This window comes from Eumetopias jubatus, unplaced genomic scaffold, assembly GCF_037043125.1.
Source record: "Eumetopias jubatus isolate StellerSeaLion01/CBP00866 unplaced genomic scaffold, mEumJub1_p1.0 scaffold_1, whole genome shotgun sequence".
Taxonomy (NCBI): domain Eukaryota; kingdom Metazoa; phylum Chordata; class Mammalia; order Carnivora; family Otariidae; genus Eumetopias; species Eumetopias jubatus.
Window position 1 is genome coordinate 54773157 of NW_028274807.1, and position 14841 is coordinate 54787997.

At 35.5% G+C, this 14841-nt stretch overlaps 1 protein-coding gene across 6 annotated transcripts in view; it reads left to right on the forward strand.

Annotated features, from left to right (window-relative positions):
- The window catches only part of DZIP3 (DAZ interacting zinc finger protein 3), a 96318-nt gene that overhangs the window by 78013 nt on the left and 3464 nt on the right, over positions 1–14841 (forward strand). For 4 of the 6 annotated variants that reach the window (XM_028110605.2, XM_028110604.2, XM_028110606.2 and 1 more), the window contains exons 23-31: positions 256–352; positions 1849–1952; positions 3478–3565; positions 5174–5275; positions 9046–9171; positions 11079–11218; positions 12772–12892; positions 13355–13498; positions 13585–13686. In XM_028110605.2, the coding sequence (XP_027966406.2) occupies positions 256–352; positions 1849–1952; positions 3478–3565; positions 5174–5275; positions 9046–9171; positions 11079–11218; positions 12772–12892; positions 13355–13498; positions 13585–13686 (1024 nt within the window). The remainder of the gene's footprint in view (positions 1–255; positions 353–1848; positions 1953–3477; positions 3566–5173; positions 5276–9045; positions 9172–11078; positions 11219–12771; positions 12893–13354; positions 13499–13584; positions 13687–14841) is intronic. The other 2 variants (XM_088024405.1, XM_028110607.2) reach the window with 2 other exon arrangements.

Below are 14841 nucleotides of genomic sequence, written 5' to 3' on the forward strand. Positions count from 1 at the left end.
CCTCAGACAACTTTATTTCAAAGCCAAGTTTTAAATCCTAGCCCTTACGTTGACAACTTTAAAACTATACTCTTGGTAGTAAAGGATAATAGTAAGGGTTAAGTAATGTCTTCTCTTGTTTTTATATGCTGTAAACTTTTACAAGAAATCATTTCTTACTCACTGAATAGCTTGAATCTTTCTCTCTCCTGAATAAGGTGGAAAAGTCTGTCCTTGCTGCAATGTTGCTGACTCTTTAATGATCATATATTCCAGATCTCAGTGGGAAATGGAGAAGCATAATCTGGAAAGCACAATTAAAACATACTTAAGCAAACTGAATGCAGAAACTAGCAGAGCTTTAACAGCTGAGGTAAAAAAAAAGAGAGAGAGAAATGGGGTTGGGGAGGGAAGTTTTGCTTGTGTACTAGTATACTAAAGAATTGAAAAAAGACTGTTCTAAATGAACAGAAATAAGTCATCTTAGGACCAGCCAGAAGAACATAGCTTCAACTCTTGTGCTTTTTTGACTCATTGGAATTTTGTACATGATTACTTCAATGTTGATGATCTTATGTTGTTTTTCCCCAAATGACTTCAGGAAATTGGTCTGCTTCAGTATGTATAGCAAATACATACATTTTGGGAAAATTCTCATGAAGCCAGGTCACTAAGCCAAAATTCTAAGAATAACATTTTACTGCTGGAGATAACATCTCCTTTCTTTGTTACTTCCTACATAGATCTTCCCAAAGCACATACACATCATACACTACAATTTCAAAAACCAACTTACTTTCTAGATCCCCAGAATATCATCCAGTTTCTTCTAAGCTAACTTAGAACACCACAGCTAGGGTCTCTTCCAAAAGATACATGATTATCTTTATGTATGTAATTTTTACTTATAGATAACCAAACTTGATATACAGTAAGATTCAAATTTTTAGAGAGCTTACTAACATTAAAAGGATTATATAAACCTTCCCACATCTATCATGGGTAAGCTGTATTCTTGAGCAGAATGCTTGGGAATCCAGAGGTCAACAATCAAGGAATGATACCTGAACCAGAAATCCCTGGAGATTAGTAAAATGCAAGCTATAACTGAAAAACAAAACCCTCAGATTACGTTAAGAGCTCAAGTTTGTATATTTTGTGTCTCACTACTTTATACTTCCACTATTAATTTTAGAAACACTTAATGCTGTCCAAGAATGTACTCTCTTTTCAGCAAATATTGAGTGATTAGTGAGAAAAAACAGGCCAAGTGAGCATGCAACAGTAATGGTGCAGAATAAATTCCTGCTATGGGGAGACAGACTCGATGACCTCCCAAGGCCCATTTGGGTGGTCCTCCTGGCGTGGTCTGATTATTTTCTTATCCCTTCATCAATTAAAAAAAAAAAGCAAATAGCAGGACTTCTGGGAGTGTTCTTAAACTTTACTGAATATTAGAGTTACCTGAGAACTTTTAAAAATTCCACTACTCAGGCAGGACTTGGTATCAATTAAATTAGAATCTCTGGGACCAGGGCATCTTTCTTTTTTTCTTTTTTGTTTTTGTTTTTGTTTTAATTTTTTTATTGTTATCAGGGCATCTTTCTTTTAAAGAGTCTGAGATGATACCAGGGTATGTTCAAGTTTGAAAACTAATGTTCTGGAATGTTTACTAACCCAATAACCATTGAGTAAAAAAGAATTGTAGAATTAATCAGAGTTTTTATAATGTACTGTGGCTGGTCAGGAAGTTCGGATGCTGGAAGAGATTGAAAAATAGCTTCAACTTTCCTTGAAATGATTGAGAAAAGGATGTGTTCATTTTCAAGGGCATCTTCAACTTCTTTGTCTTTCTCTCAAAATCTGTAGGTGTATTTCTTACAGTGTCGTAGAGATTTTGGTTTGCTTCATCTAGAGCAGACTGAAAAGGAATGCCTCAGTCAGCTTGCCAGGGTGACTCACATGGCGGCAAGGTACCATTTCCCTCTTCCTTAATGCGTCTTCATCTCAGAGATACAAGTGGCTTTAAGGCTGAACAGAATCTGTGTTTTACATGTATGACATCAGAGTCTTTGAAGTGAACAAACCCTTATTTTTTTTAAACCTCCAAAATCCTTTAGTCACTTTGCTGCTTTTACTTGGTTGCTTCTGTAGAAGCACTGAAGTCTACTGGGAGTACAGTAATAGCTGCGTACAGATTTTTCCCTTTCTCTGTAGTGAAGTAGATAAAAAACCTCAGAAACATGCATGAAGCCCGGATATTTACAAAACAGGGTGGATTCTAGTGGAAAACCTTTTTCTAATTAATTTCTCTTCTAATGCTTGATTTTTAAATACAAAAGGGAAAAATCAATATTAACACCTAAAATCACATGGTAAAGGCAGTTTCTTGCTGTGTTATAATAAATGAATGATTTTCAAATATCAGGCAGGTTGCATGAGATTATCCTTAAATTTATAATTTTATACCTTCATACTGAATTAATTAAATTAGAATTTCTGGGACCAAGGCATCATTTTTTAATGATTATCATTTTAATGATCATCATTATTCTTCAATTCTAAAGAATCAGAATCTCTGATGTTTAGCAAGATTCCCAGGATATACTGATGTGCATTCAGGTCCGGGAAGCACTGTTGTAAGTGATCAGTCTATCTTTGCTTGCTAGAGGGAGAAGGGGCACTATAAACTAAAATATTATCAAGCCTCTTTGTATAAGATGATCTCAGTGATAACTTGTTCTGCTCTTTTAAAGCTGGTGTGCTGGGTGATACTGGGGTGGGGATGTTATAACGGGGCCTTTTGAAAGGCCTCATGAAATCTCTCTTCTAGAGATGGCAGACCTTAAACACCTCAAAGCTGTTCCTACTTAAGTCATTTGGTGGGCATGTTTGGCAGAGCTGCTGTATTGGTGCAATTTAGGCACTGCATAGAGGCAACAATCTAATTGATCCTCGCAGAAGAGGTACTTCTTTCTGATTTGCCCTCCCATAAGGAATATCTTTTTCTAATTTGCAGAAGAGCTGATAGGCCAGGCACAGCCCTGTGATGTCAGGGTTATGGTGAAGATAGTCCAAAACCTGCTTCCAAGAGGAGTCAGCATCTTTGAGAATGCTCCTGCATTGGATGGCTAGGGCACTTTCTCTGTTTGACCCTCTCTGCCTCCTTACTTCAGTGGAGGGATTCCTGTGTAAAGGTTTTATATGTCCTAAAAAAAATACTATCAGGATAGAAGAACACTTGATGTTCTGGAAGCAGAAGTTATATTTGCTCTTGAAAAAAGACACCTTATATGTTCCCAGTCTTTGTTTTATTTTTAATAACAAACCCTTCCATACAACTTTGTGCCCATTTGAGGTAATTGTTGGTGATGGAGGTAATTTTGTTGTTGTTTTATGTTATTTACATATATGCTAAAGAATATAATGGAAATTTTTGGAGACTGTGTGGTATATAAAAAGAAAGAACTTTCTCTTGTGTCTCCTTTTCTACACCAGCAATCTGGAATCACTTCAATTAAAGGCTGCAGTAGAGAGTTGGAATGCCATCGTAACAGATGTTAGAAACAAGATTGCATTCCTCAGGGTAAGTGGTGAAGTATCTCTGGAGTAAATTGACTGAATGTTGTAGGTGGTATATACTTAAAGAAAACATCTAACAACAATTACTGGAGAAATTTAGGGAAGAACCTCTTTTTTTCAGTTACTAAAGTTTATGCCTTTTTAAGGTTTGAGATCGATTATTTCCATGCTTCACACCTAATTTTCCAAATTCCAAAGCTGATGCTGCTCCAGTCAAAAATAAGTGTTGTAACTTGGTCTGAGTAATTATGTATTTATAAAATTAAAAGGAAGATCAAGCAGACCTGTATTAGTTTTCAGTCTTAAACTTTTATGTAACTTTTTCAGAATGCAAAATAATAAATTATTCATTATTGGTTTAATAAAATTAGGACTATGCTTATGGGAATCTAAAGAGGTAACCCATTAAATATTTATAATTTCTTCATTTGGCTTTAGGATATTTTTGTATTTATATCTTAAAGTAAATATATAGGGGCACCCAGGTGGCTCAGTCAGTTAAGCATCTGCCTTCGGCTCAGGTCATGATCTCAGGGTCCTGGGATCGAGCCCCACCCATATCGGGCTTCCTGCTCAGCGGGGAGCCTGCTTTTCTCTCTCCCTCTGCCTCTTCCCCCTGCTCATGTGCATGCTCTCTCTCTCTCTCTCTCTCTCTCTCAAATAAATAAATAAATAATAAAATCTTTTTTAAAAAAAGTATATAATGTTCATTGTTTTGTGATTTCACAACACTGCTACTAAAATAATGACATTTAATCGTGACCACTGCCTCAAAGCGTTACCTTCTTTTCTAGCTTTTCCACTGGTGGCCTTGACTGTTTCTCTCCCAGACTCTTTCTTATTCAGTCTTTAGTGATGCTTAGCATTTATGGTAGGTTTATTCAGAGTTCTGGCCTGCCCCTTGTTCTCCGTCCTTGTTTTCTTTCAAGGACATGTCTTCTGTGGGGAGTTTCTAAATGTTTTGTTTCTTAAGCATTTCTTTTTCAGTCTCTTTGGGTTGTTTACAAAACAGTACTGTAAAGTAAAATGGGGACAGTGCCAAAAAATGTTGAAACCATGTTGTTAAGTTTCAGTGATTGGAATCATACTTTCGGCAAAATCCAAGAGAATAAAACAAAGGTATATGTGGTACTGGAGAAAGCTAGAGGTATAACTTTGAAATAAACAAAATGTGGGTATTTAGTGAGTATTCCCTAAAATTTTCCCACCAGTGAACATTTGCAAGTAGCGCAACTCTTCATTACAAATACTTTTTTCCTGTATTTATCAGCCCGTATATTACTTATAGCTTCTTGAATCTTTAGATGCTGTTCACTTTATATGATTGGTTCCCATTTGGGGGCTGAAAATTATGGCAATACTGAGGAATTATCACAGGGTCTGTGAATCATGTCTCTTTGTATCTTGCCAATGAACAGATACTTCTATAGATACAACTGTTTACGTTTGAGGATAGTGTGTTACAGAATTATTTTTATGTCAAAAACTGTTATGTTATTCCTGACATAATAAGTTGAGAATAACTGTTATTAAAAACTACAGCAAGTGTTCCCATATGCTATTTCTTTGAAGTTGATTTTGCTCTAAGATACTGTTTCTCTTCTTCTACTAGACACAGTACAATGAACAAATTAACAAGGTGAAGCAAGGGTTTGCCTTGAGTACCCTGCCTCCAGTCCAACTTCCTCCACCACCACCTAGTCCTGAGATACTGGTAAGAAATATGACATTTTGAAAAATTGCCATCTTTATCTTGAAATGGTAAGGGCTATAAAACTGAATATTCAGTATGTTTAATGTGTGTTCAAAATAGAATAGGCACATGTTGTGCATATTGTTTGTAATTATGTCCATTCTTGCTGTATTATCTTCAGATGCTATAACTAGTTGGCTGGCTTAGCTGAGGCCAGGGCATAGGTGTATCACTGGATTTTAGTGATGCATTTGGTATGTAAAGAGGTAATGTATTCTCATTTTATCCTGTAAGTATCACCTGCAGTATGGGAGAAAACTGATGAATGTGCAGAGTTCCCAAGCGCTCAGGTTACCCCAGTGACCTAAAACATCTCGTTATAGTACCCAGCTGGCTAAACTTCACCCCTCCACTTCTACTTTTGACATTCTTTTCCTTAACTTTTATCTTCTGTTCTACCTTTAACAGTTTCCATTGATGCCTCTTCCCTGCTTATTGGTGGGAATCAGTGAGCCTCAACCAGATACCTTTCTGTTACACTATGTTATCCTTTTGGGAAACCTAGTACCTTAATCCAGTAAATTCATACAGCTTTCCAAGAACTTTTAGGATAGAACCATTAGGTGATAATTTTAATTATCAGAACAGATCTGGGAATAGGAAAAGGAGAAAGATTTGAGATCTTTAGCAGCAAATCACTTTTTGCCATCAGTACCTCTGCTTGTAGTAAAACTTTGAAAATGTTATTTCTGTAAATAGTTGAGTGTATCAGAGAACTTAAAAATTATGTGAATTATGTGGAGTTACACTGTGTTTCAAAAGCAGAATTCGAAACTAAAAGCATTATATGGTATACACCCTGGTCTTTAGAATGCAGTATTGCCTATCATATTTTTGGTCAGTTCAGTTTTTATAGGAGCACTACATTATGGACATTATTATTTTAAGCTTGGAACTTTATCATAGCCAACTACCCTGATAAGGAATGTATTACGTAAATGACGGAGAAGTCCAAAGAGTCTCCGTAGTTCTACAGGAAGTAACACATATTCTGGTACAATTTCTAGAAACCCTGTGCCTTCAGTCCATATTTAAACTACTGCCTGTAGGCTGTAGTTAAACTCTCCCATGACTCTAAATATAAAATGGCTCTGGAGACTCAGAAGCCAGTTACAGAGATGTTTTTTAGAGTTTCTTGAAACCAGACCAGCAGAAGCTGTCTGATACCAGAGATAACTCCATAGCTGACATATGTAGTTAAACCTTGACCTCTGGATCCTCATCACTTTGGAGGCTTTCTTATGTTTGATGGGGCTTACATGGGTTTAGTCAAGGGCAAAACCCACTGGCAGTTAGGCTCTGTGCATCCTTCTGCTAACATCTGAGGGTACATGTGTATCTTTTATGCTTCCTAACCAGAGTCACTGCTGTGCTTGAGCAAAGCTAATAGTTGTGTTAAAGTGCAGGCATCAGTGACCATTGAACATTAGTGAAATAGTTTGAGAGCACAAATGCTAGAAATGTAACAGTGATCTTCACCATAAATTGAGGTGGTTTTTACAATGGAAACAAACTAGAGATCTGGGTTTAAGTCCTAACTGTGAATAACTATGTTGGTCTTTGGAAAATCAGCTAATCTGGACTTTTGTTTTCCCATGTATAAACTAGGAAATTATACTAGATGATCTGGCTACTAAAGTCCATCTATGGGTGTTGCATTTAAGTGATGAGTCACTAGATTTCTACTCCTGGAACTAATATCACACTATGTTAACTAACTAGAATTTAAATAAAAGCTTGAAAAAGGGAAGGGAGGGAGGGAGGAAGGAAGGGAGAAAGAAAAGAAAGAAAATCCATCTATCTCTGAGATCCTAGTAGTCTAAGGAATAGTCACCAGGCTTTAAATGTATACTAGTCCAATCTGAGAAGTCTGAAATAATGGGTGCTCTTCCCAGTTTAACCCAGTATTTTTATATGTTTTATTATATCTTGGTTTTTGTACCCTGGCTATCTAATTCTCAAGGAAATGTTAGGTAATAGTTGTCTGCAAAGAGAGCAGGAATACTGACTCATACCCACCATCCATTCATTCTTTGAAAATTTTACATTCTGAAAATTGAAACATACATAAAAATAGAATAGTACCTCTGTGAACCAAGAGAGCCAGCTTCAATATTATCAACATGCCATGTCATCCTCTTCTTCCTGTTGGAATATTTTAAGGTATATATCATATAATCTCATCTGTGTATACTTCAGTATGTATTCCTAAAAGATGAGGACTTTTATTATTGGATATAATTATTATACCAGTTTCTTTACCTAAGAAAATTAAAATATCCAGTTAAAATTTATATTTCCCAATTGTCTGGAAAATGTCTTTCTTACCTAGTTTGCAATTTGGTTATAATTACTCTTACTTTCAAGAACTTATTTTTAAGGGGCACCTGAGTGGCTCAGTCATTAAGCGTCTGCCTTCAGCTCAGGTCATGATCCCAGGGTCCTGGGATTGAGTCCCACATCAGGGAGCCTGCTTCTCCCTCTGCCAGTCCCCCTGTTGTGTTCCCTCTCTCGCTGTGTCTCTCTCGGTCAAATAAATGAATAAAATCTTTAAAAAAAAAAAAAAAAAACTTATTTTTAAAAACAATCCACATAAGGTTTATACTTTGCATTTGGTTGATTGTTCTTTAAATCTGTAACAGCTACCTCACTCTCCTCTCCTTTATTTATGTCATTTATTTGTTTAAAAAATTATTTCTCTTGTTCAGTTTCCCACATTATTGATTTGATTGCATCCTTGTGATGTCATTGCACATGTTCTACTGTTTCCTGTAAACTGTTCATTAGATCTAGAGGGTTGCTTAGAATCAGGTTCAATATTTTTAGCAAGAGTACTTTATAGATGATGTATACAGGGTCTTTCTTTTGTAACATTAAATAAGAAATGTCAACCTCACATATCCATTTTAATGTTCCCCACTAACCTTTCAGCTACTGGTTTTAGTATCATTACTTAAAAGGGCTATGCTGATGTTCATTTTTTTTTTTCTATTCAAAAAATAGTTGAACTTCTGCTTTATACCAGTGCTAGATCTGGCACATGGTAGAAACTTAATCTGTCCTCTTCTGTAGCCTAGTCGGTAAGGTATCTATCCTTTGGTAGATGCAAAGAAGGGCTAGCTTTCCACAAGCCCCTAGGAGGTGCAGTAACACCTACAAGCATGTGTCTACAAGTCATTGTAGGAGGCTTTATGCCCCAGGCCCGCTCCACTTGAGCTTTCTACTCTCATTGGAGCTAAACAAAGTCAAAACTCCATCAGATGGTACAAGTTCCCTCCAATACATAATCAGGGAAAGTAATATTTTCTTAAGGCAACTTTGGTTCTTTACTGGAATTTTGAGTGTGAGTATCGTTCATCAACGTGGCCAGTACTCATTGAGTAGCTCCTTTGCATAGCCCTATATTATAGTTGGAAGAGAACCTTAAAAAAATCACCTAACTTAACCCTCTGTTTTATAGATTAGTAACCTGGCATCCATGGTTACCTAGCTAGGTGGAAAGAGGGTGAGACTAGAATCAACTTCTCTTCTCTGTGTTCTTTAGTATATTTGACTGCCCTTTGCTTTTCCAAATATTCATACATTTAACTGATGACAACACCGTTTCTACTGCTAGTGCTTTGTGTCTAGATTTCAAATTGGTATTTTTCCTCCCAACCATTGTTCTGAGTTTAGATCTTTGCCTAAATAAATGTGTGGAGTTTTTGTTTTTTTAACCTTTTCTATTTTAGATGCAGCAGTTCTTGGGAAGACCCCTTGTGAAAGAATCTTTCTTTAGACCCATACTTACTGTTCCTCAGATGCCTGCTGTTTGCCCTGGTGTCATCTCTGCGCCTGGCCAGCCTAGAGCTCCCCTGGTACAGATCTTTGTTTTTTTTATCACCACAGTAGACTTCCTGAATGAATGTCTTCTATTTATTTGATAAGTGGTGATGGTGGTGGTAATAGTGGAGGGAGGAAAACTGATAATTGAATGAACAGTTCGATTTGAGGCACTCTGCTAGGAGCATTACATATATTATTTCATTAACTGATCATCAGTTTTTGGATACAACGATAAATACATTTTTATAGTAGACAATCCTTACACGATTTTGTAGTTTTGCGTCTATAATAGGCAACGATACAGGGTAAATGACATTTTTAATAGATCATTTATATTTAGCATGTTTGGGTAGATTAAAAAGCAAAGAACAAAATTATGCCACAAAGCTAAAGAAAAATTTTATTTACGCAAACATAGACACACATAGGTATAGTAGGACAGTGTTTCAACTTTATCTATAAACACAATATAAATAGCATCATCTTGGAATATAGTATACTATAAAGTTATGAATCTTCCTTGCTACAACTAGTCACATAAACCTTATCCAAACCTGAAGAGGCAATAGAGAAATTTTAAATGACTAGGATTATTAGTTGTAATCTTGGCAGAGGTAAATGTTTATTTAAAAAAAATCTTCTCCTAAAAACTGATGTTAAATATAACTAATGAAAAATTCTCTAATCTTGACTTTTCCATAAATACATTCTAGTCAATTTTTTGTACCTATAAACAGTCTCCCTTTGAAATATATAGTCAGATGGACTCATTTTTGTAGAGGCTGCCTCTGGAAACAAATAGGTATATAGGCCTTAACATGTTAACTGATACCACATCTTTTTATACCCATGGTATCACAGTGTTGCTCATGTGGTTTGCACCTGCACCATTATATAAGGAGCTGTATATATAAAACTTTATTGAAAACTTTAAAGTACCTCAGCCTTCTAATAAGATTACTTTCTGATTCCTGGAGAAAAGCTTGATACTGAGGCAAACCCAGGTTTCTGGGCAGTATTCTCCTCTGACTTAGTAGGCTTTGTATGAGTTAATTTCAGTGGCTGTTAGTCATGGCTAATTTTTCATGAGTAATCTTATATTTGGAAAATAACCTGTAGAACATTAGGTAAAAGCTGTCATGTTGATAATTATCCTAGTAACCAGGTGAAAATATTCACTTGCTGATATTAATTAGAATCTTAAAGCTTCTAAGAAGAAACTACCCCAAGATCTGGCAAAACTCTGATAGTTTCATGGCTCGGAGTGTCACTACAACTTCCACACCAGCTTTGTCTGTAACATTCATGAGACATTGGGCAGACATTCTAGTAATATTCTCATCTTTATTCCTTTGAAAATTCAAATTTAGCACAAACTACTTTCATATTCAGAAAAATTATAAAAAGCAAATAACATAGAAATATACAAATTGGAAAGCAAAATTACCCTGCAATTGAATCCTAGGAAATAATCACTGTTTACAGATTGGTTATAACTTGAGACCTCTTTCTATGCATATATATTTTTTAAAAATATAAAAATGAGTCATACCATAAATACTATACCACAGACTTTTTAAAAAATGAAATATTTCATGGACATCTCACACTCAGATATATAGATCTGTTCTAAAGGATTGATTAGATATGCTATAATTAGCAGACTAGGTTGTTTCTAGGTTTTTAAAATAACAGCACTAAACACCCTGTATTTCTGTACATTTGCAATTACTGAGACTCACATGTCCCCTTTTAAAAATAAGGGTAATTATAAATAAGAAATATTGTGCTAGTTAAATAAAACTCTAAAAGGGGAATGTATATGTCAGTATTTCTCTTCATTCTACCCATTTTCTGAAGTGTGGGAATACCATGTTGTCATGGAATGTTACTTCCTAATAACTGAAGCTGATGGGTTATAACTCTGTGCTCCTTACAGATGACTGGTATAGCCTGGACTGTGCCAGCACCTGTGGGAGAGGCTGTGTCTCCCAGTGCAAGTCTGGGAAGTGATCCCCCCATGATGAATTGGGAGAGGATTACAGACAGGCTGAAAACTGCTTTTCCACAACAAACCAGGTATCTTAATTTTTATTTAGTTTGAGTACAGATCATATGCTACAGTTTCCATAACCATAATTAGGACAATGAAACAAACACAAACACACAAATATATTACCTTACTGTGGCCTTAGTAAGGAAAATGAAATTTAAAGAAATAGTGTTCAACATAAATGCTAAACCTCTTCACTAAATTTATTAGTCTTAAGTTATGAAAGAATAGATTTTTAAATTTAGGTTTGCTCCTTTATTAAAAGTACAACTAGTCATAAACCTATCCAATTTTAATGCCACCAGTTATAATAATTATCTTAATAACCTCTTTCCAAAGTGAATTTTAAGTTGATTGTATGCTATACAAGCCCAAACATCAGGTTTTACCCTCCTATTTCCTTAATTTTATTAAGGCTTTTAATTTTTGTTAGAGAACACAGTTAAATGCAAGAAATAATGATTTTACTGTGCTTTTCACAGTGCTGACTTTAGCAGAAAGATACTTAATTTTTCTTCTCCAGAAATGAAGTTTTTTATCTTTACTTTTATATTTAAGGAAATAATTCTCGTTTTTAACCAATATTTTCACTTGAAGCCTAACCCTTTTATTTAATGAACATATTATGCTTCAGGATTAGATTATGGTTTTATAAATATAGTGAGTAGATGCGGGGGGAAAATCGGAGGGGGAGACGAACCATGAGAGACTATGGACTCTGAGAAACAAACTGAGGGTTCTAGAGGGGAGGGGGATGGGGGGATGGGTTAGCCTGGTGATGGGTATTAAAGAGGGCACGTACTGAATGGAGCACTGGGTGTTATACGCAAACAATGAATCATGGAACACTACATCGAAAACTAATGATGTAATGTATGGTGATTAACATAACATAATAAAATAAAAAGAAAATAGAACTGTAATACGTTTGTTATATATATATATATATATATATATATGTATGTATAAAATGAATAGTAAATCAAAGGTAGTTTTACAAGGCTGATGACCTGACATTTCATTTGGGAAAGAAAATATTGCATTTTGCTTTATCCTACCAAAAATATATTCAGAGGCTTTGGGTCAAGGGACTGTGATAGTGGAATTGAAAAAGAACATATTAATTAATTGTGTGATAAAGAAACCTAGAAATATTTTAATGTGTCTTTTAGTTTCTCTGCTCTGTGTAATTTTTGAGTTTTACAAAAGTAAAATTACTAACACAGACGAGAGACAGACCTATAGTAACATAGTTAAAAAGGAGTATTTTGTTCCTGAGTAAAAGCAGTTAGAGACACAATAAAAGAGCTCAGTGCATAAGTTAAGTAGGTAACACACTCAGTTTTCATACAAGCTTTCAAAAACAGTTAAACTTTCTTTTTGGAAAGAATATTAAACTTTAGGAGTTTTTGTTTTGGTATAAGTTAAATGTAGATAGACTTTAGCTCAGAGATCTAAAGGGCCACATCTATATGCTGCTACATATCAATCACAGAATAGGATTTTGTATCTTGTGTAGGGGGCACACCCTCAAGGCAGTAGGAAAAATCACCACTGCTCTTTCCTGGATCTCTTCCAGGAAGGAGCTTACGGATTTCTTACGGAAATTGAAGGACATTCATGGGAAGTCCTTATCTGGACTGACATTTGATGAAATTGTGTACAAGATTTCCCAATTTATTGACCCCAAGAGATCACAGGTAAAAACAAAAAGCCTTTATCTCCCTGCCCTTTTGTGTAGTAGTGAGTGGTCTTAATTATCTTCATAATGTGTCTATAAATCAATAACCTATAATCACATTAAATTGTCTATTAACAATTCAACTTCAACTTAACAAATGACATTGGAAGTCTTTTTGAAATACTACCTGATCATTCTAGAATAAAACCCTCTTGAAATTTCTTCTAGGTTGCTTTGACTCTAAAAGAAGACCTTTTTTCTAATTTTAATTAAAAGAGCATATAATGTTTTTTTTCCTTTATCTGGGTCTGAGTATGCAAGTAATATTGCTAACATTTTGTTTCAAGATTTCTTACAAATCTAATTGACTTTAACCCTTTTGCTAATTCTCACTGTACCCCTGTACCCCATTTTCTGCACTGTTCTGTTAGTTTTCACTGTGTTAGAACACTTCTGGAAAAAAAAGTATAATTTTTTTCAGAGCCAAGGAAAATCTGTACCAAATGGTAACTGTGTTTCACCCAGCCACACTCCTCCACAGTCTAATACTGCCCAGCCCCCAAAACCAGCTTGGAGGCCCCTCAGTTCACAAGGGCCTGCCTCATGGGAAGGAGCCAATAATTTGGTGAGACTAAAACTGTTGATTCTAAGTACATTTCAATTTGAGAAAAAGAAATGAGCTGAGTTGAACCTTATGTGTATTTTCCCTAGGATGATGAGGAGGAAGAAGAGGAACCTTGTGTGATCTGTCATGAGAATCTCTCTCCAGAAAACCTTTCTGTTTTGCCTTGTGCTCACAAATTCCATTCTCAGGTAACCCTTTAAACTTATCTTTTTATTTTATTTTTTATTTTACTGATTATTTTGTCAATTAAAAAAATTAAATGTCATTTTAAAGTCAGTTTAATATAGAGAAGTAATATGAAATAGTAGAAGAATGACCTGTACACTACCCTGAAACCTCAATATTCAAAGTAAGTTTACTATATTTAGATAATAGAAGATTCAAACAGTAGCAATAGGTATATAATGAAAGTCTAGCTTTTCTTTTTTCTTTTTAAGAAATCTGTGATTTTTTATCTTTTTGAATATTTTGCCATTAAATCAAATAAGCGAGATTCATGCTGCCTTACTTGAAATCATATACATGTATCATCAGATATTGCTGTGGCATGAGTTCCACAGACTATAACTTGGGGCTTTGGAGTACCACACAGAAACACTTACACCTGTTTTCACCAGACCTAGCCCCAGTTTGTGCTGTGCTTCCTCAGATCTCCATACACCTTACAGGAAAAGAGGAGACAATGATAAGATTGAAATAATACAGAGTAGTTCCCTTGAATAGAACTGGAAGGAATGTTAATTGACATAGCGATTCAGTGGCAGTTTAGCAACAGTGTTACTGAACCTTAATTTGCTATAAATAATGGATAGTGTCCTGTCTCCACGTACTGATGGCTCCCTACCATTATAAAGCATAAGATTTACCTTAACAGTCTGGGCTCTTGTATTTGCTCTTTAGATGCTCAGGTTTCAGTTTTAATGTTAGAAAAATATGAGACTGGCATATCTTTTGATTTTTGGCATTTATATAGATTAATTCCTGGTGGTGTTGCTGTGCAAATGCTCTTGATATACAATTTATGAACCAAGTCTTCTGGTGGAAAGATGTAATTTGACCCAGGAAAAGATAATCTTTTTTTTTTTTTTTTTTTGAGAGAGAGCACATGAGAGGGGGGAGGGTCAGAGGGAGAAGCAGACTCCCTGCTGCGCAGGGAGCCCGATGTGGGACTCGATCCTGACACTCCAGGATCATGATCTGAGCCGAAGGCAGTCGCTTAACCAACTGAGCCACCCAGACGTCCCAGGAAAAGATAATCTTACATAAGAAAGTCTTCTCAAGGAAGTGAATAGTAGCCAGCTCATTCAAGCCATATCTGTAAAACATGATTTCAGAGATATGTG